Source organism: Brachyhypopomus gauderio, chromosome 11, assembly GCF_052324685.1.
Source record: "Brachyhypopomus gauderio isolate BG-103 chromosome 11, BGAUD_0.2, whole genome shotgun sequence".
In the NCBI taxonomy this organism is placed as follows: Eukaryota; Metazoa; Chordata; class Actinopteri; order Gymnotiformes; family Hypopomidae; genus Brachyhypopomus; species Brachyhypopomus gauderio.
In genome coordinates, this window is record NC_135221.1 from 20325133 (window position 1) to 20350036 (window position 24904).

At 45.1% G+C, this 24904-nt stretch overlaps 1 protein-coding gene across 1 annotated transcript in view; it reads left to right on the forward strand.

The window, feature by feature from the left end:
* Positions 1 to 1898: 1898 nt before the first annotated feature.
* Positions 1899 to 24904, forward strand: part of rapgef2b (Rap guanine nucleotide exchange factor 2b) — a 76670-nt gene continuing 53664 nt past the window's right edge. Inside the window, 3 exon segments of the mRNA XM_077022635.1 lie at positions 1899 to 2522; positions 22141 to 22211; positions 23907 to 23963. Of these exon segments, the coding sequence (XP_076878750.1) occupies positions 2454 to 2522; positions 22141 to 22211; positions 23907 to 23963 (197 nt within the window). The 5' untranslated portion in view covers positions 1899 to 2453.

Genomic DNA, 24904 nt, shown 5'->3' on the forward strand with positions numbered 1-24904 from the left:
CAGTGTCTCCAATTAACAGGAAAACCATGTATTCTGGGACAAATACAATAATGGGATAAGGGAGCTACAGTATGACCTTTAAGTAGGGTGACCAAACGTCCGTATTTCCTGGGACATGTCCGTATTTCACGTCCTGTCCCGGATTATTTTTTTTGTTTTTTAAATGAGGAAATGTCCTGGTTTTTAAAGTACCTTCATTGGACCATTAAAATGTAAATGTACAGGCACTACACTACACTGGCGAACGTAAGTTGTTACCGGGGGTGTAAAATGGACACAGCGAGAAAAAAAGACAGATTTAAAGTGTGCAGAAACAGTCTAAATAGTCGTTGGAACTAACCTAGTGAAAATCGGGCCATTAAATAATTTTTTTTTGCCGGGACTGAATATTAAAAAGAAGGAAAACCGAGATAAACCGGGAAATCCGAGACAGTCCCGGGAAAACCGGGACAGGTGGCAACCCTAGTATAAATTGTGATTTCAGTCTTGAACAGTCTTAAACTGATATTAGCAGGTGGCTAGCGCTCATAACGTGCTGCATAATTGCCGTAGTAAACGTACTCAGTTCAAACTGAAAAGAAGTACAATAATACTCAAAAACCCGTCAATTGACCAACTTTGATGTAATGTGAGACGTTGCCTATTTGCCTAACATTATAAGCTAACAAACATGCTAACAAGTAACGGTAACTTGCTGAGAAAAAAGTGCCAGCCGACAAACTGTCTTTGTTACTCACCTTCTGCTCTTCCATAATGGAAATGCTGTCTTCTGGCACTCCTCGCCCACGGAGAAACTCGTTTAAATCGGACATTTCCGTCCACGGGTTTGTTCACCAACTGCATATGTCTCTGTCATTAAGCTGATGACTTCCAAGTACCCACAATTCCGAGAAAAAAGTCACAATTCTGAGAATAAAGTCAGAATTGTGAGATTAAAGTCAGAATTCGGAGATTAAAGTCAGAATTGTGAGATTAAAGTCAGAATTCTGAGAATAAAGTCAGAATTGTGAGAAAAAAGTCAGAATTCTGACTTTAATCTCAGAATTCTGGCAGCCCTTTTTTTTTCCAATGTCCCATATATATATTTTTTTATAGTGGCCCTAATCCTCTTCCGTGTATATATATATATATATATATATATATATATATATATATATATATATATATATATATATATATATAATCGATTACTGATACTGATGTTTTATGATTTTGATGGAATGTCTACGTTATAATATTCTAACATGCTAAAACGTTATGCAGTGCAGTGCTTATAAATGTTCAGGAGATGGCAGTGACGTAATGTTTATGGGCTCCAGGGTAGAACGAACCAAGGAACTTCGGCACACCCAGGCGTGGCGACTCCGATGAGCATCTGAGGACCAATGCATGGCTCCCAAGGAGGATGTCCAGCTGGTCTTAATGTTATACTTGGCCTCTCCTGCAATAGCTGAAACCATAGATACCCAGGGCCACTTTCGCTTACACAACAAGCGTGTTTCCTGAAATTAACCATGATGCCCACTGTCCATATCTGTATGGTGGATAACCAACCATTGCTTGAGCGTGTACATCATTGTTTGCAACTCCTAGAGTTAATTGTCGATCATTGGTAAAGATTGATCCCTATTTTATCAGTTTATTTCAAAAACAATAAAACAAACGGAAAAAACACAGACACTCTTGCTAAAAATTACTCAGTAGCGTTCGGTCGCATGAAGAAAGGTGTACGCGACTGTCTCCTCGACTTGCGATGACGCTTCACGAGGTTTAATATTTCTGTGAAGCTGTGGAAATAAGCCCGTGCAAAGTCTAGTTCTGTCTTTTGGCCAATAGATGGCGACAGAACCTCGCGTTTTGGGTTTATTGTTCTTGCGTCCATTAGGCATTGTGCTGAATGGGCTCGCCCATGAACACTGAGGCGGTCACCATGGTGGTGCAATACAACAGTCCAGACGGCACACCGTTTGACACTTTTAAAACCAGAAACAACTGCTGAACGCGGTCTGCGAAACCTCGGCTGGTCTGCAAATCGGATGAAACGGACAATCATTCACCCAGGGGGGAATTTTGCGCATTTTGAAGTGGGAAAACCTTGAAACGGAATAATGTTAACTAGGCGGTATGTGCTACAGCTGAAGAATGATGAAGAATGCGTCCTCCTGCGTCTGCAGAAAATAAGCAGGCAGTGACACCGTTGACCCGGTCCGGCGACTACAGTGTGTCCACCGACTACCGGCCGCCTCAGCGCCTGTAAGGCTCACCTTACTTCATTCTACTGACGTGCTGTACGGCCCAGGGACACCAAGAAAACCCGGGGCTCGGGCTGTGGCCCGAGGAGATACTCTGAAACAGGAACGGTACCGTTTTGTTTCTTCCAGACCTGCTTCGGAGAGGCAGAGGCGTCTGTTTAGATCACTCGCCCGGTTGTTGTGTGTGTTCTTCTCAAAACAATGGCGTCCTACGTGGATAACAGCTTTCGCCAAGCGGTAATGATGAACCCCGCTGAACGGACGCAACAGGTCAGTCTTATCCTCTCAATTATGCAGGATCAGCTGCAAGTTATGAACTGTAGTGCTTTAAAAATATATATTGCATTTCCACCCTTACCTGCATCCGCTGTCTGCGGGTAGGTTTTTTGGTCAGTGGCTACAATGCTGGCTGGTAGTGGTTGTAGTGTAACTATTCCCGTTAGTGTGTATCTCCAGAGATCATCTTTTGAAGTACTGATATGCGATACTTGCATATTTTCCAGGCCAAGACTTAAACGCTTACAGTAACCTTATTAACGAGAGTTCAGTGAAGCACATCCAACGGTGCCTAAAGACATGACACCGACCCCCGAAAACCAAAGCATAAAACCCCTTAAAACCAAAGCATAACCCCCCCCCCCACACACACAATAAAAACATTAATCTCTGATACCACTGGTGTAAATGAATTAAGAGCTCTTATCTTGCGTTGACATGTCATTCAAACAGCAGCAGCACCCAGAGTCTTGGCAGCATCTCCACCCTTCAGCCTGAGAAGATGCTGCAGCTTTAATGTAGTTTTCATGCAAAGTCATAATTTTTTGAATGATTATTCTATTGTTGGCCCAACTGGTTCTGGTGAATCACCGATGCGGACAGCACTACACTGTCCCAGTCAATACCAGTTAAAACGATGTGTCGGACTGTTGTGGTGATCCGGGATGGGCTGCTCGGGGCTGCTTTCTCAGTCATAAAAACGACACGCTCCCATACTCCTATAACAGGGTTTTATATCAGTAATAATTAATGTAGGCACAAGTCCATGAATGTCTTAATGCTTATGGTCAGCAGCGAAGCTTGAGACATTAGGACACTCGACATGGAACCGCAAAAAAGGCCCATTTGAAACACCCAGTCTCACCTTATTCAACATCGACCCAATCAATTCAGCAATCGGATCTGTTTTTGTTTAGGTGTTTTCAGACAGTTCGCAGCCGCATTTCCCACAGATGATGTGATATCCTGTGTCCTCTCCCGTGGCTGTATGGAGCCTTTAAATCAGTCACACCACTGCCCTCTGGCATGGCCACTCTTTGGCTGCCACACTGTTTTAACTCCATTCCTAGAATTATGTTGTGCCCTCAACCCTGAAAGACTTTTATCTTGAATGCTAATTCGATGCTCCACCAACACATGGTCTCAGCACCGTGCTGTGTGTGGTAGCGTGGTCAGCTGACATGAGATCTGTCATGGCTTTAGGAAATCTAAGGCTCGGTTTTAAGACCATTTCAGCCTTTTCTGAAAGACATGTCTGCATGTTTTGGTGAATTTGGGGGCAATTTAAGTCAGTATAGATTTTTTTATAATCAGGTGGCTCACAGTAAAACTGCAGCAACCACACGACTGCAAAAATCTAAAAACCACTGACACCACAAGTTATTGTGTGAGTAAATGTTTTAAGAATGATTTGAAAATGCTAGCATACAATAGTTATTTACCAATAAGTTTGATCAAGTGTGATCTGTTCATACTACTTCCAAGGACTGACATGGTGTATTGGGCTTGTACCATAACATAGAAATAATTACTGAAGAATAGATTGCAGTAGTTGCTAGTCTAAAGCCTAAAGCAGGTTGAAGTAATGTAGCTGGCATCTTATCATGTACTAGGCCAAGTTCACAGCAGCTAACATTAACACGCTCTGCTGGCCTGCATGATCCTGCCCACCTTCAAGATGCTAATCTCTCAGTAGGGGGAGAAATGGACGGCATAGGCGATCTGGAGAATAGCGGGTGCTGCAGTGAGGAGCTCTTTGAGACCAGGGCATCCAGCCAAAAAGGCAACAAACAAGGAGATGATGCCTTCACCTTTGACCCGGGGCAGAGCATGCATACCAAAGCAATGGCAGCGGCACGTGCGACTTGCACTCCATTATTCTGCTGGCGTCTCGAGACATTGTCCTGGTGCTATTTGAAGCTTAAGAGAGTCTCTTGGTGAGCGTCTTTGACTGGACCAATGGCGTCTTTCCTGCGTCTTTCCACAGGCAGGAAGGAAACACACATGGAAAGCCAAAGTGTCTAGCTGCCCTTAAACAACAGAAAACAACAGTGGTTTATTATGGAGAAGTGCTCTCCCAACCCCATTCCAACGTCTTTGTGTCCGTGCGTGCCTTATATTGATCTGCAGGTGAAGTTCACCTGCTGACCCCTAAGGCCTAGTAGGCTTGCTGACCATTAAAGCCTGGTAGGCTGGCCGGCCGTTTGTCAAATCAGAAACGTAGCCGCCTCTGTGTCGGGTGTTACGCGTGCGATTGGATGCGTTCTGGTGGCGTTCGTTATAGGAGCGTGCCATTTCTGGAACTGTACTGTGCGTTCCTTTTCCAGTTCGGAAGGCAAGCTTTCTGCTGCATGATTCGCTGCTGTGTGGAGTGTTTTGATCATTTCGTTTCTGTTTGGGGGGCCTTGGTGGGTTTTTTTATTTTTTATTTTATTTATTTATTTTTGAGTGTGTATGTCTGCGTTCCTTGTTCTCTCTCTCAGCCTGACACCAAACGTGGAGTCACATGTTTCTTTGTGTTCAGTGTGGAGTCAATGTCCTTAAAGAAGTGGCTTCAAACAAACACATGCACACACACCGATTTCTCTGCAACACTTGAGTTTTATATTGGGGTGGGAGGCAATCTGAACCACCCAAGGGTGCTGTTGTCAGACATTTTTACATTTAGGTAATGTCCAGATAATGTCTTTTCTACTTTATTTAGTGACCTGTGAATTACATTGACTTTGCAGTATGGGTGAATTATGATTACATTGCAAAAATACTTACTTGCAAGTACAGTTGGACACCTGATATTTCCATCTGCCACAGTTGGATGTATTCTGCTAAAGGTACACTGTTTACCATGCTAATACCTGTGGTGTGTTATAAAGCTCATGGCGTAAGAGCAACATCTGCTGTATTAATTGAAATGTCTGGAATTTGAGCTTTCATTTGATAAGAAGCTCCAACTCAGAATACTAAATGTGGAATGCAGTATCGAAGAAGGGCCATTGCACTGGGGTGTATTATGCAGCATATATAAAGGCTCTCCTTGCATTATCTTTCTCACACAATTGTCATTCGAGTTGCTGCCTGGACACATGCCTGCTGAGTCACAGTTTTCTCCCCCAGGGATTGAAACTTAATGATCTGTTGCCAGTACAGTCTATCTAATTGACCTTTTCCAGACCAAATGGAGTTGACCCCTATTTGGAGTTGGATATTAGAGTGGTGGAGTTATTCAAACTGTTTTAATCATGAATGATGTAGTTAATGAAACAGCTGAACCTGGTCTTTCAGCAAGATCTGAAAAATTAATTAAAGCAACCCAGATATGTTAATGGTTCATTCCATTGCTTATGTATTTGTCTTCCTCACACACAGTGACCGTTTATAGGGTAGAACCCATGATGTTCTTTATTTCATAATTCATCAGCAGGGTTTTGGTTTACGCATCGGTTGTTAACCTTTAAGTGGAATGTGTTGGGATCTTCTCAGTACATTATTTTCCACAAACTATTCTGTTCTCTAAAAAATCTGGTTTGTGTTTGAGAGACATTCTTGGATTTTCCTTAGTGTCAGAGGTAATATTATTCTTTTCTCATATTTGTGCAATTTAATAGTGGATTTGGCTGGTCTAGGATATTTTAATCTCATGTTGAATTCTTCATATCTAACTAAAATGACCTGAGTGTGTGACCCTCATTTTGCTGTTTTCACATCCTTGTCCTACTCAAGGCCAAGTGTATAGACTTCAGGGTCAGAGAGGGAGCTTAATAGAGAATGAGGGGGCAGCTATTCGGTGTGAATATGGATGCCCTGGGCCGCTGGTGTGTTTGATGCTAATGCCAGACTGCAGGAGTGGCTGTGGTACTCTGTCCCTTCAGGAAGCTCTTTTGATGGCGTGATCAGGTCCGCCATGATGCCTTTCAGTCCAGCTCTGCTGGTGGCTACAGCTTTAATCTACTCCTTTCTCCTTCTTTTTACTCTGATCCATTGGGGACTCTCTTCTGCTGTGTTCTCCATCAAAGGGACGGACGTATCCTAAGAGGTCGCATGACACGGTAGCTGAGCTCTCTGTCCGTCAGGCCAGCCTGATGTGCGCTGGCCGTTCTTGGCTTTCCCAGCAGGTTTGACTGGAGTTCTGACTAATTGCCATAAATGCGCTTTTCTTGGATAATTTCTGTGGCGATCAGAGTGACTGAAATATGTCATGTGTCTGTCACGGTACAGGAAATACCCTGGAAGATTTAGGCAAATGTTTCAAACCTCTTCTGCACATGTACTGCTGTGAAAACAGGACAGGAATTGGGATACGCGCTGGGGTTTGCTGTGAAAAGCCTGTGTCACCCTGCATTTCACCTTTGCTCCAGTCACCTGTTTCAGAATCTGTGTTAAACAGAAATAGTTCTGTACCAGTTACTAACCCACAAAGCTCTGTAGTTTTGTATATTGTGCAGCACACAAATCTCCACATTTGTTCAGTAAGCTGAAGTGACTTTGTCAATGACTCCTTCACTTGCTGCTTACACATTAGCAGGGCAGTGCAAACAGTTAAAGCAATCATAATTTCTGTCTGCAGTGTGCAGTCCTGGCATCTTTGTAGGTACGTACAGTATTACTGCAGATGGTGATCATGGTTTGTCTTGCGATGTATTAAAAGATACCAGAGGACACTTGATGGTTGCATGGTTAAAGTTCAGACTGCATACATTCAGAATAACTTACATTTGTTGGGTCTTCCAAATGCACTGATTCATCAGTACATCCCTAGAACACAAATGTGAACTTAAACCCGCCAGTAAAGCATAATCAAAAACTGTGACGACAATATATAAACAACATATTGTGCGAGCCTGCGGCTCTGGGTTTAAAAATGGGCTGACATGCATTGCCTTGGGGTGCTTCTCCCAGTACAGTCCATGTCGACTATAGTCAGTGCAGCTCGGAGCGATATTTCTGAATCGCTCGGGGATGAGGCAGTGCGTTCCCTCGCCACGCCGATACTGGAGATCGCCAGCGATCTGTGCGGCGCTCGGTGGGCCGTGACGTGCATGCGTTACGTTGTGCATTATGTTGTTTGTCGCTGCCTAACAAATAAAGAACCCAGACCGCACGCATTCTTCCAATATCACTACAGAAATGCCGAGGGTGGTGACGTGTCATTTCGCCCTGAATTCATCTTCCTGAATTCCAGTGTAAGCGCCGTTATGAGTTCTTTTCACTTCCCACCACAAAGCAATTTGACGATTTCCACAGTGCTGCTGGCGCCTAGTCATATACGACCACCTTTCCCAAAGCAAATCCATCATAGCAATTTTAAGAGACATTTTTTCTTTGTTTGTTTCTTTCTTTGTTGCAGAACCGGGCTGAGGTCACCATTCGTGATCCTTCGGACGTGTTTGAGTCTGTGTTTGAGCAAATGGGAATCAAAGCGTGAGCTGATTAATTACCTGATTATAAGGTCTAGAAACCCCACTGTGCTCTTCCTCACTGGGCTAAGCTTGTTTACAAAGACCCTCCTCTCTGTATGTAGGCCACCCTTCCCAGACGAGGCCCGCCAAACACGGCCAGCATCTTGATCCCACGCTGCCCTCAATGTGGGTGATTAGATAGATCACATGCTTATTTAAAGAAATAGTTCAGCAAAAAAATAAAATAAAATAAACATACTTCGTGTTGTTGATTAATGCGTGCAATTTTTGCTTATTTGCTTGTCTGTAAAATAGGCTAGCTAAAAGGAGGTGGAAGTAAGAGAAATAACATAAACTCATTCAACAATGCTAACCATGGCTAACTATGAATGAAACCTGGCGTCGTGCGGTTAGCGTTCTGCTACATTACGAACGGTTGGCTGAACTGGCCACTCCATCAAAGTCTGTCTCAGGCCGTGTGCTATGCGCCATTGTGGTTGGTGCCCTCGGACTGTTGAGTCCCACAAGCCATAACTTTCGCTCCTCGGCTCTTGTGGCCAGGCAGAAGTTGTGTAGACACACGAGCCTGTCATTGGACTCCACTCCATCGCGGCCAGTGGCAGGCAGCCAATCAGAGCGCAGCACTCCTGGGCTCATGTGCCTTGCTGCTCTTTATGGTGCTAGAGACCTATACTTTACCATATGTTTATCATGTTCATTCCTGGTTTTTTTAATGTTTACTCAGTCTTGTTAGCGTTTTGACCATGTTTTTGACATTAAAACATCTCAACTGTTAAGGCTATAAAAGGCCATAGCTCATGGTTCACATTATTGGCACATGGTGGAATCTCATTCTTTTTTGAGTTATTATTCACCATTCTTCAGTTTTGTGTTTAAATGTATTGGGACTGCTGTGTGTTTTATATGAGCAGATCACGGTTTGAAAAACGACTTGCTTGTTAATTGAAAAGATTAGACCTTCCTGGTTTTATCCCAAGATGCTCAGATGAGCCTCTCTTTCTAAGCTTCCATGTGTGAGTGTTCAGCATGATTGCAGGGGTAGAAACACCTGTGAAAAGGCTCCTCTGAGCTTCTGTGACTACTTCCTGGCCTTCCAAAGCAAAACAAAAAAATCCCTGTCCTTAGAAAAAACAAAACAAACCAAAAAACAAGACAAAACAAAACAAAACCTCACGGAAGGCATACTTACTCCTCCAGATTCCTTTTCGATTTGGAATGTCTGCCTGTTTGCTTTTCTTTCACTTTCTTCTCCTTTTCCTTCACCTCTTTTCTGCTACTACTCTATGTGTAAAGCCGGGTGTCTGTCTGAGTTATACCGGGAGTCCACAGGGAGTCCCAGTGTCACTCCGCTAGCTCTCGCAACATCTCAGAAACGTCTTCCTAGACAGGCTTTCTAGAGTAGTGAGGTTCTGCTCTATCTCGTCTCGCCAAGCAGATTCACAGGTTTAGCTGAGCGACTCCCTCACATTATTTAGCGTTTTTTTTCGACAAGGTGACTTACAGCGTACCTCACAGACACTTTATGTCTAAGACTCACCAACAGTTTCCTAATGAAAACAAACATTAAACCACGGATTAAGAACACTACTTCAGACAGCCAAATCTGTAAATACTAATTTGGGGAATTTGGAGGTCAAGTCAACACCTTGGAATCCTGTCACGTTCTTGAAAACATTCCTGAACGATTTTTGCTAGCTAGCAGGGAGCATCATCCTGCTGACAGAGGCAAGTGGCAGTAGGGAACAGTACTTGAGCTGCAGCACTGTTTAGTTAGGTGGGACATGTCAACGTAACATCCACATGAGTGTCCCGCCGTTTCCCAGCAGATCGTTTACCCCAGAACATGCGGTGAAAGAAAACGAGCTTCTGAAGACCGAGCCGACCTCCTTTCTTTGTTCCGTAGTGCTGATGCTCCCGTGTCCAGTGTAGGTCCTCTGGGCAGTGGACAGGGGTCAGTGTGGACATGCTGCCCGGACGGCGGCTGTGTGGCCTCAGACACAAGCCAGCTGTGATGTGCTTCTGGCATAAGGGGCGGTACCCACAGACCAGTGCTTATTCAGGAAAAAACGTCACTGGTTCTCCATGAGAATCAAGGTGCTTTGGGTCGCCCTGACCTTGTCGTCTGGTTCATATTGAATATATAGTATTTATCTGAATTGAAATCATATTGTGGAAATAGGTGCAAGAATTGGCCTGTTATTTTTGGCTTCTAGTTATAGCTGAAAAGCTGCTTTTACTGATTTTCTGGAAATGATTCCATAATTCACAGTTTGCCAGTAGCATTATTTCATAAAGGGAAGAACTCCTTATGCTGGAGAAGCACCGTAACCTCATGTAACACCGTTGTAAAGACTTCAGCTGTGAATGAGTGTGCATGTGTGTGTGTCTGTGTGTCCGTGTGTGTGTCCTCACAGGTCTTTCTCTTGTGCTTTGCCTCTGAGCTATGTTAACACTTCCACTCTGGCCACGGTTCCAGGCTCGGTTGAGCAGAGAGCAGAGCAGAGCATGTTGGTACCTGTTAATGTGGTTAAAGGTGAAGTCTATATACAAGATCGTAGGGTTACACAAGTCAACAAAAAAACACTATATTGTGTTATTAGATACTGTTTTTGTGATGTGACCTCTAGTGTTGTAAAACACACCGGTGAGCTTTGGATTTGACAATTAAAGACTTGCCTGGACCAAAACTCATTTGTTGGGTAATGTGAGTGCTGTGATTGGCTGGGCGTTCACAGAAAGAGCTCGTTTGCAATAGCTGAAACAGTCACACAAGATAAAATGTCATTTCTTAGAGGACTTTTAATAAATTTAAATATTGCAGACTTGTGGGGCATCAGCAATACGAAGAGCAAAGGGATGGAACACTTAATGAACGATATCTTGCATTTCCTGCGAGGTAATGATCATGTTAACAATCCGTATTCCTTCTCATGCAGTGCCTCGTTTTAAATGCTAAATGTCTTGTCCAGAGGCCTGTCTAAGAACAGATTACAGCCGGTTACATTATATCTATATATTAAACTTGTTACAAATCTTATGTCTGCAATGCTTACTCAACTTAAAGGATATGTTGATGAATATCAACATGTTAAGTATTTCTCTCGGGTTCTGAAGTTGTTCATAATGCAATGTTTTTGTTGTGTGGAAATAAAAGCAGGAAATTGCTAATCTGTGGCCTTGATCACTTGGATTTACATGTGACACGCTAGCACAAATACAGAAGCAGAAAACTACAGAAAAGTCTGTTTTGTATTTTTGACTTTTGTTTGAATTTGTTTGAAATTATTTGATTTGCTAGTAATTTTTTTTTTGCACATTTGTTCGTGAAACATTTGGAAACTAGGTAGGTAGGTAGATACTTTATTGATCCTGAAGGAAATTTAGCAACTTTTAGAAATTTAGAAACTGTTTCTGGAGCAACTACTTGGACCAGGAAAGGAAAATAAATTGAAGGAAAAACAAATGAAACACTTGGAAAACTGTGTGTGTGCGTGTGTCTCTCTCTCTCTCTCTCTTGTCCTCTTTCGCTTATTCCAAGGCTTTGTGTCTACATTTGTTTTTACTGATCTCGTTTGTCAAGCTCTGCTCTGTCACAGTAAGTGCGGTCACATGACTCTCTGACTCCCTCTGTTTTAGTCCTAATTCCCCGATGGCGCTAAACCCAGTCACCTAAAGCCTCTCTCCACTGATCCGTTTATGAGAGCTCACTGGGAAGCCACGATCTGGGGTAGGAACAGGAGAGCCAAACCTAGCAGGGAATGTCTGCAACACTGTCTGTACTGTCCTTGTTCTTCTCAACATAGCCTGCAGGAACTAGCCACTGCTGAGTTAATATACTCAGATAACATTCATAACTTAGAATATTGCCCACAAGGGATTATAATGAATTTTAATTTTCACGGAGGCTCCAGAGTCATTTTGACCTGCACTGTTTTCTAGCTCGTTTAACTCATAAAGTCATAGAGGTTCAAAGGGATCAGCTGTAAAGCTGTAAAGGTATTGATCCTTCACAGCGGTGGTTAATGGTCTCTTTTATATAGGGCCCAGAGCATTTCGTCTGCTGGTTTCAACCGGGACTTCGTTCAGCTGCTCTGTTGTATCATGTTGCAACATTTTGTGTTTTGTCGTTTTCAGCCTTGGCTGTGGGCCGCCGTCCTGTCCTGTCATGTGGTCGTTTTTTGAGCGCTTGGAAACATGTCCACTCCGGTGTCTTTCAGTTCAGAGCGTTTCTCAGATTTGCATAATCAGCATTGATGTCTAAAGGGCAGCTTCCATGACCCCCCACCAATCAGTGTAGAATGTAGTGGCACTAGCTGGTTGTAATTGGGGAAAGGGGTCATCCAATCACTGGAGCCCACCCCTCCTTAGACCCCACCGCCTCCCCACTTTGAAGGCGTGAAGGAGTGTGGGCCCTCATACAAAGAACCCCCTGTTAAAATCCACATGGCTTGATGGAAATTATCAACTTTGGTGTAAAGGCCCCGTAGAATAAAGCCATGCTGTTCTACAAGACTATGGTGAAAGACCAACATGTGGGCGGAGTGCGAAAATGACTACGAGGTAGTTTACGCGAAAATTAAGCCCATAAAATACAAACAAGCATCACTCCTCGGTCAGTTGTTGTAGCATGTGGAATTCGTTTGTTCATCGTTACTTATTTCCCATAAATAGCTTAGCGTGTAGCTGTGTGGTCATATCTTACTGTACATTTTCCATACTCTGAGGTTAAAGTGGCACAAAGGAAATGTTCATTGGGAAACATGTGGAATGTGAAATATGTGGAATGTTAAACATGTCCAGGATTTGAATGTGTTCATATCCGTTGGTCAAATGCACCAAAACGTAATTGGGGAGGTGAATAGATCAGAGTAAAGATGTTCAGCAGATCTGGAGTGAATATCAGTGCACTGTTCCAACAACTTCAAGCTTAACGAGTGATGAAAACAAACAAAGGAAAGGAAAAAAAAACACCTGCTTGTTTACAGTATGGGATAATTAAGGTGATTGTTTATCAAGCTCTCAAATTACACCCAATGTGCCAGTGTGCCATCTGCGGTTGTCATGTGATACCAGGACGGTATTGATATCAGCATTGTCATGCATCCCTTTAGCTCAGAAGTTCTGATATATCACTTGTTGATGTTTTACCAGTGTTTAACCCTTCAGTAAGATTCTGGTAATCTGACAGTCTTGAGGAAATCTGAAAAAGCCCGTGACATCACTCCCTGTGACTTTTGAATTGTGGACCTGTATCCTGAGGATGCGGTCTAAAATAGCGAGCTCTGCTTTCCAGACACCTGACCTGCCACGCCAAACTCTTACGGTGGGGTCACAAGATTACCCAGTAAACAGGAAGTGCTGTTTCAAAACTCTAAACACTGAATTCACTGATCTGCAAAATAATGCGTTCAGTCCACAGTCTACAACATTTATGCTTTCTTTTTTCTATGCCATCCATCTAGTTTCAATTTTATTAGAAAGGTTTCTCTTCCTTCTTCCACTACTCTTTCTTTGTATTTTGAGAATGTTTAACTAAAAATCTTTGTAAATGTAAATAACGGGTAATAAATAAATAAGGTCTCTTTTACATAAAGAGCTTTAGAAACCCTAGTAGATGCAGAGGTAAGACCTCACAAGTGTCATCTGAAGAACGTAGGTGGACCACCAGTAAGGATGCACAGCGTAGCTCAGATGGCCAGAGCAGGCTGGACAGAGGACAGTCGCTCCAACGGTCTGGTGTAAAGACGTCATGGAGTGCGCTCTGCGTGATTGCGCCCCAGCACTAGAATGGCGCTAGGCTGGATGGGAACTGTCCCGGTCCAGTGTGAACTTGGAACACTGCACCTACTGTTGGACGGACTCCACACGTTTTTTTTTTTTATGTGAGGTTCTGTGTTTTTCTTTTCGGTTATTGAGGGCTTGTTCAGTGGCAGGGGCTTCTTTTATCTCCGTTCAATCGTTAGCCTGTTTTGTTTCTTGTTTTTTTTTTTTTTGCTTCCGATCGGACTTTTGTTCTGCCCTCCCACTCGTGTTGAGAGCAGCCCCCCCCCCCCCACCCCCCCCACCGACCCACAACACTCGGCCAAGTCCTCCCGGCGCTCGGAAGCCGGGTGCTTTGGCTGTCCGTTTCTTGGCAACCGAGGTACAATGTACAGGCAGAAACAGACTTCTCTGCCTGTTCTTTAAAAACTACCGCCCTTAATGATGATTTCCTTACCGCTGACCAGCTGCAGCGAAAACAAAACAGTAGGGGGTATTTGGGGAGAAAAGTTTTGCTTCCAAAGCTCCGCTAAATAACCAAGGCTGGAGAAGCCAGCCAGACCCGGGGCTGTCTCCGCCCGGAGCCGCCGTGCCGCGTCATCGCAAAAGCGCGCTGCCATCGCCTTCGGCCTGCGTCAGCAGAGATAATTGCTCATTTAATCATCGAGGGAAGAGAAAGGATGGCATGTCCCTCCATTTCTGCCGCTCTCTTTATCCTATTAGGCTGTTTTCAGCTGCGTGATGAAGTTGTGGTGGAGGTAGCTGACGGCGGAGTAGTGTAATCCGGGTGCGTCTGCTGTCTGGGCCTTGGTGTGCTCTATTAAAGCTGTGGTGGAAATGCCACAGCCTCCTTTTAAAGGTATGCATATTTATCGTAGTGGGAGTATAAGGCCTGCTTACCCGCGGTGCATGATTGCCCCCTTTGTACCTTCTCGTCGCTTTGTCTGACATAATGCTAGTGTAGTGTTACAGAAGATCATGTTGAAAACGGAATCGCAAGACTTTCGTCATCTCTAAGGGGAACTGTGCGGGCTCTCTCTCTCTCTCTCTCTCTCCACCAGGGCACCAGGCCTTGATCCCAGCTGCTCCATGCTGCACTGCGGCTTGGGCGGCCTTGCAGAAGCGCTGTGCTGATTTGAACAGTTTTGCTGAAACACCCCCCACCACCACCATCACCACCCCCACCATCACCACCACCCCCCACGGAGTGCGATTTGCGGTTCATCAGTAACTTGTGGTTTAGAGTGTGGAGAAAGATCTCACCTTCTGTTCAAGTGGCAGAAGTGATACAGTCAAACACGGTCTAAGAAATAAACATGCAAAAAAGGTTGTAGTGTGGCCATTTCTGCCCTGGTTTTCCACTGTTTTTCATTTTATACAGAAACACATTACATCATGGGCCCTTGGGATTAGTTGCAAGCTACTGATTAATAACCAGTTTTCTCAGGTTGTGATAATGCAGCACAATTCAACACCAGGGGCCTGAACTGGAACATTCTCAAATAAACCCTCTAAATCGGCTCAAAATATGTTGTAAAATGAATGTCCTGATCTGTCTGCTCTAACCAACACCTTATCACAGCTGTAGGATATTACGAACTGATTAAACACCCCCCTACCTCCCCGGTCTAGGCGTCTTTGGGAAGGTTCTGGGTTCCGGATGCTCCTGGTGCATCGATCAGTGGTGCCGGAGAGTGGGTTCTGTCACCTGCGCTCTGAGCCTGCTGCTTCACGCCTGTCCCAGACCTCCCACTTCCGCCTGCATTATTTATCACATGCATGTCCCTCCACGCTCTCATATAATGAACCATGATCTGATGTCCTCTGCTCGGCTGTGAAGCTGGCAGGGCTCGATCCGCTCTACGCGATCCGCTCTACGGGTGTCCGCTCTAGGAATTTTGTAAGATCTCGTTTGCTTTCTTGTTAGCTTTTTTATATATATATATATATATATATATATATATATATATATATATATATATATATACTGCGAAGGTCAGAGTTTCCGCATTTCGTCTTCCTTGGCTGCAGAAATGTCTGCTTGTGAGGCACAATATTAATCTAGAAGTTAATATTATCTAGAATTACTTGTACTGAGCAAGATTCTTTCCTTGTCTTGTTTTGCCCGGTTGCAAAATGTCCTGACGGAGATGCTGTAATCTTCTTGGGTTGGACACGAACCCTGAGCGTTTGAAGCTTACGGGCTGCAGTCATTTCTCCATCCACCGAAGCCCTCGGTCTGTGGAGGGTGGCGCGTTCGGCATCAGCCCATGAGAACCGTCGTGGCTGTGAAAAAGTGGAGCGTCTCCTTCAATTATTTACACCCATTAACAGCACGGCTAAAGCAGCCATGCGGCTAACGCTGCTATAGTGTCGCACGGAGACCGGCACCCGGCAGCGTCGTGTCACCCCGAGAACAGACGGCCGAGTCCGAGTCCCTCCGACCCCGCCGCTGCTCTGCGCTGCCTTCATTTCCCGTCTGGGTTCGGCTAATTGGCTCTAAACGTGGCTCGTTCTTGGCAGTGCTCTGCGCTGCCTCCGCTGGGTTTTCTCTGCAGTCCCAGCGCCCGCCGATCCGGCTGCCAGATGCGGGATGTGACGCCTCGCGTCTCGCTGGGAGTGAGCGGAGTTGGAGAGTCCTAGATGAGTTTCGCCGTGTTTTAATTAAGGTTTTTGTCACGCGTTCCCGGGGGACGCGTGCCGCTGTGGATGACGTCTGGGTGAAATTACGGATGCGTTTTGGCACTGAAGTGGAAAGCTTGTCACTGTATTGCTCTTCCTGTTGTATCACCTCCGCTGAAAGAATAACGAGGCAAGCAAGTTGACGGTGTTGTCTCCTGCATTAGGGTTGTTTGAGCCTGGGAAGACAGTGTGTGTGTGTACACATGAATATGCACGTGGGATTTCATATTTCAGAGCATTTGAGAGTGGCAGCTGGAAGATCGGATTCATTCACGTTTTATTTGATGACTTCTGAGTGATTCCACCCCGCTCAGCTACACGTGTTGCTCTGTGAAACCGCTGCCCCATCTCCACCAGTTGCAGACAGCGCCACCCTCTGTGCTGGTGGAAATGTGCACGAGCGTGGAGATGATGAGAACTGATCTCCTTGGTTTCACTTGACAAACATGGATTAAATATGCAAACCGCATGCGTCACGCTCTCCCGTATGGCTGCGTGACCTCGTGGTGTCATATATGGCTGCCAGAGCTCCAGATTTCCATAAACCTATTATGCCTTTTTTCCTCTTTATCTGAGTTCCATGACTGTTAACTGAATGTGAATTTGTGTAAGCAAACCAAAACAAATGGCACATCTTTGCAATGGGGCTGCTGGGTGCATGAAAATTGGGGTTTTTATGTGGAGTTTGAGCTCAGTGGCTGTGTCTGTCAGTAGAGCTGGACGCCCAGTGGCTGCGTGTGCTCAGTTGGCTGAACCTCCAGTGACTGCGTGTGCCCAGTTGGCTGAACCTCCAGTGACTGCGTGTGCCCAGTTGGTACTGGACCTCCAGTGACTGCGTGTGCCCAGTTGGCTGAACCTCCAGTGACTGCGTGTGCCCAGTTGGTACTGGACCTCCAGTGACTGCGTGTGCCCAGTTGGCACTGGACCTCCAGTGACCTTGCTTTTGTATGCTAAGACTCCACCTGCTGTCCCGTTGCCAACAGTAGCTAAAAATACCCTTGAGATCTGGCTGTCAATAGAAATTCAAGGACAGGGCAGCTGGAATATAGATCCCCTCCCCCCCCTCTCTCTCTCTCTCTCTCTCTCTCACACACACACACACACAGACAGTTGGAGTACAGATAGCACACCGTGATGTTAGTGATGCACACTCCTCGATGCCTGAATGAGTGGCTGTTGCATCTCTGGCTCCGACTTGCTTCTCAGTGGCGTTAGCCGATCGCTGCTGAAGTCTGTTCGCAGTACAGGGAACGCCGCCACGGCCCAGCAGGGACCCCGCCAACGTATTCCAGCACGAGGCTAGCAACCTCTTCCGAGTGACGCCTTCTATTCTCAGCTGACTCCGAGCCATTTTCTGCCTAGCTGACAAATCGCTTGGGCCCAATTAAAAAGTGCTGTATTGTGTTTTGTTAGCGTTGTACCAGCCCAGAGCGCTGTTTTTCTGAGGCGTGGAACGGTTTTGCTTGGAAAAGCACGTTATTAAGTGTCTCTGCTGGCAAAGTGATGGGTATAATCTAAGTCAATAATCTCCCCGAAGCTTATTCAACATTAAGCGATAGTGTTACACGAGGAAGTATTTTACAAGATAGATTGTTTACAGGTAAAAAGGTTATAAATGCTATTGATGTCCTTTGATCGCACTGGCTATGACTAGGCCTGTGTGTTTGTAAGACAGTTCTGACAACTGGGTGATGTGAGTCACCTAGTTTTTTCAGACATAGACGTATTCCTATACCACAGGAACACAGATGCAGTCTCATCTCCGGAATCTCAAACATCCCCTACAACCCCCCCCCCCCCCCCCCCCCCCCCCCCCCCCCCCCTTACATGCAGCTACAGCACCTGCGTAGTGCCCCCGTAGAGGGATACGTAGCCTACGTAAAGGTCACCGCTGCATGAAACTGCATTTTGTTTGTCATATTTGTGTAGCAGACGTTACACACTCCACTAAGCATTGAGCGCAAAATATATCACCTGAATAGTGGAGAAGCCCCCCCACACACAAACGAGAAATATTATTCCCCCGTGAGCACGTTTGTTGATGTTTATGTAGAAAGTTGCCATGGCAACTGTAATACCTTGAGCCATGTTAAGTGACCTGGGTTTCACCCCCCCCCTCCTTTGTCTCTTTGATTATTTGATTAGGGTTAGTGGCATTTCAAAGGTACAATTAATCCTCATGCAAAGGCGAGAAGACTTGGACTCGGAAGGAACATATTTGTTATGGAAATATATGCCGGGACTGGGCCCTCGCCTGTGCTCCTGCACCGCCAAACCTGTTTGGAGCTTATGCAATCCTGTCTTTCTTCTGTATTTTTATAAAGTGGAGGAAGTGCTTTATGCACGTTTGGGCAGTTTTATTGGTGAGCTGGAGGTGCTGCTCGGTGCCGTGTGCTGGCCGCAGAGGCCCCGGATGAGGTGTGCTATTGTCCGCCCTGCCCCTGGGTTTCTCCACCACTCCTCCCGTGGTCTCGGAGGGCCCCGTCATTCAAGCTCGTTACCGCGGTACCCGCTGCCGTCCCTGGGGGGAGCAGAACCAATAAGGTGTGGCCACTACAGCCTTTTCTCTCTCTCTCCGACCAATCACAGGGCGCAGAGCGCCTATTGTCACAGAATACTCCAGGAGGAAGTCGCCGAGAGACCGAGTCAGATAAAGAAAAGAGAGATGAAGAAATAAAAGACTTGTGGGGTAAATAGGTATTTGTTAGGAAGCATTAATAATCAGTGGTTATTGTGGTGGCATAGAAAGCGAGAGACAGAGAGAGAGGGAAAGAGAGACAGACAGAGAGAGGGACAGAGTGAGTGAGAGAGAGAGAGAGAGAGAGAGAGAGGGAGGGAAAGAGAGACAGACAGAGAGGGAAAGAGACAGACAGAGAGAGGGACAGAGTGACACAGAGAGAGGGAGAGAGATTTTTGTTATTTTTAACCATTGTAATTGTTTTTTGTTACTATTGCTATTTTTTTAATTATTATTCTATTTTATTTTATTCTATTTTATTTTTATTTTTTTTGTAATGCTTTGGCAATATTGTTGTAACTACAGTCATGCCAATAAAGCTTCTTTGAATCTGAATCAGAGAGAGAGAGAGAGAGAGAGAGAGACACACACACACACACAGAGAGAGAGAAAGAGAGAGAAATAAAAGAAGCATATTGACCGACTGACTGGAGATGTATTTGTTTGAACAGGGTCCGGGGTGTGTGTTGGGTTATGAGCAGATGTGTGTGATCGTAACGAGCTCCGTGTGCGCGTGTACCCGTCACTCCCAACCGCACTAGGTATTCACATCGGCGACGTCCGTAATCATTTGATCCCGTGGCGCGCTGCTGTGATCACCCATCAACCGCAAACCCCTCCCACCGCTGTCACTGCAGTGTGTGTAGTGTGTTTTGGGCTTTTCCTTCACCGTCACATTGAATAACTGCCTCCCAAAAAGACCAGCACACATGTGCTACTTTAAATACCGCTGAAGGCTTAGTGTTGAGAAGCTGCTTGGCTCCTGCTGTTAATCGCTGTCCTCGTGTGTGTGTGTGTGTGTGTGTGTGTGTGTGTGTGTGTGTGTATGAGAGATGAAGATTATGTATGTGTGTAAGATGGAGAGAGAGACTAAGGGGGGGAGCGAGGATAAAGCTAGAGAATAAGAGCGCAGTGGGGACATTGGCTTTGGAGAAATGGGGTTCCATACATTCTTTCCATGTTGAATTTAGAAGCAATATTTGAGGGAGAAGAAAAAAAACTGAAGCCACAATATTCTGGTTTCGTTTTGTTCCAGCCAGTGAACTGGATAGAGGCTCTGAAACACAGGATAAGTCTGCCATCTAGTGGCAGATTGTGAAGATTTCTTACACGTTGGAGCCCAAGGATTTCCTTTGTGATTTTGACCCTTATGAAACCCATAAAAACCAAACAACCTGAATATAAGCATTTATATAAGCAGGAAAAACAGAAGCTTTTGGTTGTTGTTTCGTGATTGATCTTATGCCAGTGTGACTGATGCCACAGAGCTGAGAGAGGGACGGCCATGTTCTTTCTAGCATGGTAGTATTCAAGCTGTAAAGAGCTACGTCCATGTAGTGAACAGGAGTCAGCGAGCACACCTGGCCTTCAACCTTTAACCTTTAACCTGGGTCTGCAGCAGGCCACTCCCTTGCAGGACACCTGAACACCACCTTATCCACCCGACTCTCTGTCTCTGTCACAGTATCCTCTGCTTCATGACTGATCGTCTCCATCACAATCATGACCACAATATTTACGAGTGACCCTTCAAATTAATTAGAATTATATCATACACAGGCTGCCTCTAGCTACTTCTCTTTCTGTAATTGCTGTACTCTGCGGTACCATGCAACACCACCAGGGGGAGACAGAGTCTGATAGGCCACTCCAATATTGGATTAAACTCATGATAAAAATAGCAATAGATGACTAAATGTAGCGCTTGGACCAGGATCACTGCTCTGGGTCATCAAGCTCAGTGTGGGGATGTGGGGGCTCGGTGAAGCGTGCCACACACATGCTGCTGAAATGCCCTATTGCATCGTTTAGCCATGTAGTAGCTGCCATGTTAGCTTTACCTCACCACAGTCTTGCTACCAAATAAATGGCAAAATGGAACAAACACCACTGTCCTTTCTGACTGACATCTTCTCTGAAATCTTTAAGCACCCCTGTCACTCTCCTCCTGACTACAGCTCTCTTTCTTTCTCTTACTCTTTATTTGTATCTCTCTCTGTCTGTCCGTCTCTCTCACTCTCTCTCTCGCGCGACTCCACATATTAAACATGTTAAACATACATGGCATGGCATGACGACAGACGTTTCTGAATGCTGTTTTACATGCCCCATCACACTTGTCTGCTTGTCATGTTATGAAAATGCTATGAAGGTGATTATGCATCATGACAAACCTGTATGCAATTGTTCATTACTGATGGCTCAGTAACACAGGTCAAGAGACGCAGGCATTGGCTGTATATCAAAATACTACTATTTAATGAAGGAGGTGGGTGTGTCTGCATGTGTGGGTGGGTGTTTCTCTGCACTGTAACTTAGGGCTTGTACGTCTAAGCTAAAACAGTCCTGTGTACAAAGACAGAAGCTCTTTGTCCCACTGCTATCCCAGCATGCCTTTGTGCGTACAAAAGTGGCCCAATGCTGGCGTCTGCAGTGCTGTCTGACTATGGACAGGGCACAGGGGCCACTGTGTGCTTCTTCTCACACACACACACACACACACACACACACACACACACACACACACACACACACACACACACACACACTGACAGACAGAGTGGTTGCATGATTAAGCACTACTTATATTCCCACCTGAACAGGGCCCTCTGAGACCTGTTTGTGTAAGTGTGTCTGGAGTAATCACCCCTTTCCCCCATGTCTTTACCAAACACTGCTTTTTCTGTCACCAGTGAGCTTAATATTTGTAAAAAATAAAATAAAATAAAAAATCCCATCTTTGGCCTGCATTGATATCTTAGACCCAACATTGACGTAGATCCCTCTGTATATGGTTCATTGAGAGGGAGAAAAGGCACTGAATTATTTTGGTGCTCTTAAAACGCGGTTGGCTTCTGCATCCAAGCATTCCACTAATTCCATTTAATCACTCCCACTCTCTGGTTGGCTAACATTAGAGCCTAGCGACCTTTACTGTGTGTGTGTGTGTGTGTGTGTGTGTGTACGTGTTGTGTATGAAAAGACACTGATCTGTGTTCTCCCTCTCTGCCTGCAGGACTTGGAGATTGTGTATTCATATCTACACGGCATGGAGGCACTGTCCAATCTAAGGGAGCATCAGCTGAGGTAAGAGTGAACACATGCATGATGATGATGAGGAGTGGGATCACCTGGCCGTAGGATGAAGGTGTACGTTACTGCTAAAGATCAGCGCTTGGATCAGGACTGGAGTGTTTGGGTGGGAGCAGACATAATATCAGACAGCCTGAGAGGAAGGACTATAGAAAAATATGTAAAACTGGTTAAAAACTTTGAAAATCATATTTACATTCGAACACTTGATAGCAGTCGCATTTCTGTTTGTTTTTGTTGTGTGATCTTTATTTTTGTTCTGTGAAGTGTGTCTGATCCCAGCGGATAGATGAAAGAACCAGTTTGACACAGATGTCTTCCCATGTGTGGGACTGTTTACATCAAGGTCATCAATGTCTTGTCTGTGCTGTTTTCGACCTGTTTTAAGAAACTATGTCATTCTACCGCAGTAGCATTAATTACTTATTAATTAATGTATTCCGTAGGATTCATTACTGGGCAGCACTGTTACTTGCATTTCTGTCTCATCAATGATTCCACGGCTTATTAGTTTCCAGACTTTGAAATGTCCAACTTCAGACAATAGGCTAAATCACGTAAAATCACGTATCCTGTCCCTTCCGTATAAATGCATGTCCATTTTTGCTTACCTGTGGTTGTGAAGACCACAAATCCTTCACCCACATAAGCAGCAATATCTTGCTGAAATGGGATACTTCAGTTAAAGCACTGGTGTTAAATCTTTTGTATAATGTCTGGTGTATGTAGCACACACACAAAAACTGTGTGAGTTGGAATTTTTCCAAGAAATGCCAAACTATTACACACACGCTTTTCATTCTTCCCTTTCTCACCATCTAGCACATACACCTCGCGTCTGACACCAACTGAAGATGTGTTAGACAAATGCGATGGAGTAAAAACGTACGATTTTAATTCTGGTGGAAACAGAATTACTTAGTTCTAGATAAGAAGAAGACATTTGGCAAAATATTGTAAGCAGTCTGGTATAGAACAGCGTAACAGTGGTATCTGTTCTTTTATACTTTGCTCCTGTATAGTATAGAAATGAAATGGATATTTCCAAGTGCTCATTCTCAGCCTGTTGACTGGACCCCTAAATCGCTTTAGTGACCCCCCTCAGAAGGCATTCTCAGCTCACCGCGGCCTACGTTGGTGGAACAATATGTAACCGCATGACTTGGGTGTTCCAGAACATTCCAGACTTTAAACCCTCCAAGCCCCTCCTGCCCTGGTTTGCGGGTATCCTCAAATATGCCTGCCTCAATGATGTGACCTCTGAGACACTAACACAGCCACTGTGGGGGCGGGGTTAAGGAAAGGCCCTGCCCTCGTCCCCGGTCGGGCTGCTGAATGTTTTATGGGTAGAGAGGCCTGGAATTAGAATGTGACGAGCTTAAATGCGAACAAACCTTTGCTCCACTCTGCACGCACAGCTGCCCAGGCTGTTCACAAAGACAGCGTAAATGAAAATGGTGCCATCCGGTCCTGAAGGCCGATGAGATGGCTTATTGGTCTGAAAACCATTTCTTCATCCTCTTTGAAATGTGCGTTTGGAAGGAGTTTTTCAGAATACTAGCTGCATGGTTAAGAACATGAAGAACACGGTCTGCCTCTCTGGGAGCCATCTGCCAAACTGTATTAGCTTTCACAGATATGCCACTGACATTCTCTCTCTCTCTCTCTCTCTCTCTCCTTCTTTTGCAGGATGATGTGTGAAACAGTGCGCTATGAAAGACATGAAGCAAATGAAGTGCTCTACTAGTAAGTGCCTTCATTCCCTCCCCACTACAGAATGGGGAAAAGAAACGTTTGCCTTAACGTGTTTTTGTACAGGTACACGTGACGGTCAAGAACGTGGGAGGTTCCACGGGGCGCAGCCACTGCTATCACTCTTAAACACACTGACCTAGTTTTGGGTCACCCCTCTTTTTGGAAGGGTGTGTGTGTGTGTCTGTGTGTGTCTGTGTGTGTGGGGGGTCCTCTTCGTATTCTCTCATTGTTTTTGTAAATGTAGTTTAAAGCATTGCTATTGTTGTATTTTGTACCTGCTGTTCCTGCTACTTTGGAGACAAATATGCATCCACAAGACACACACACACACACACACACACACACACACACACACTCCCCTCCAATTTCACACTCCATTTTTCTTCTCCTGAAGGAAGGCAAACGTATTTGGGTCTGTCTCCGGGTCAGCGCACTCTGGCCACAAAAGCCAGTAGCTCATTTACTCATCATCTCAGATAGCATCTAATATATGTATGTCTGAGTGTGTGTGTGTGTGTGTGTGTGTGTGTGTGTGTGTGTGTGTGTGTGTGTGTGTGTGTTTGTACGCGCGTGCATGACAGAGAGGCAGAGGGAGAAAGATGCTACCTTTATTGTGGCTACTGATGTGATTTAGCTTAGCCAGGTCAGGTCATTGTTGGCTGTTTTTGGGTTCGAGCGCACGTGGATGGGAAACTGCGATGTTTGATGTGTAGTGTGAAATCGAATACGTCCAGAGAGGCATCACCCTTTTCTTATTCCCCCTAAACAAGCGCTGAGCTGCCACTGACAAATACCCTGCTCGGGAGTGACATCATCAGGATTAACTTCGACACGGGAGTACTGCTGGTTATATACTGCTGGTTATATACTGCTGGTTATATACTGCACTGGTGTTCAAAAACGCGCAGGTCTGTCAGGAGCTTCTCTTTGAG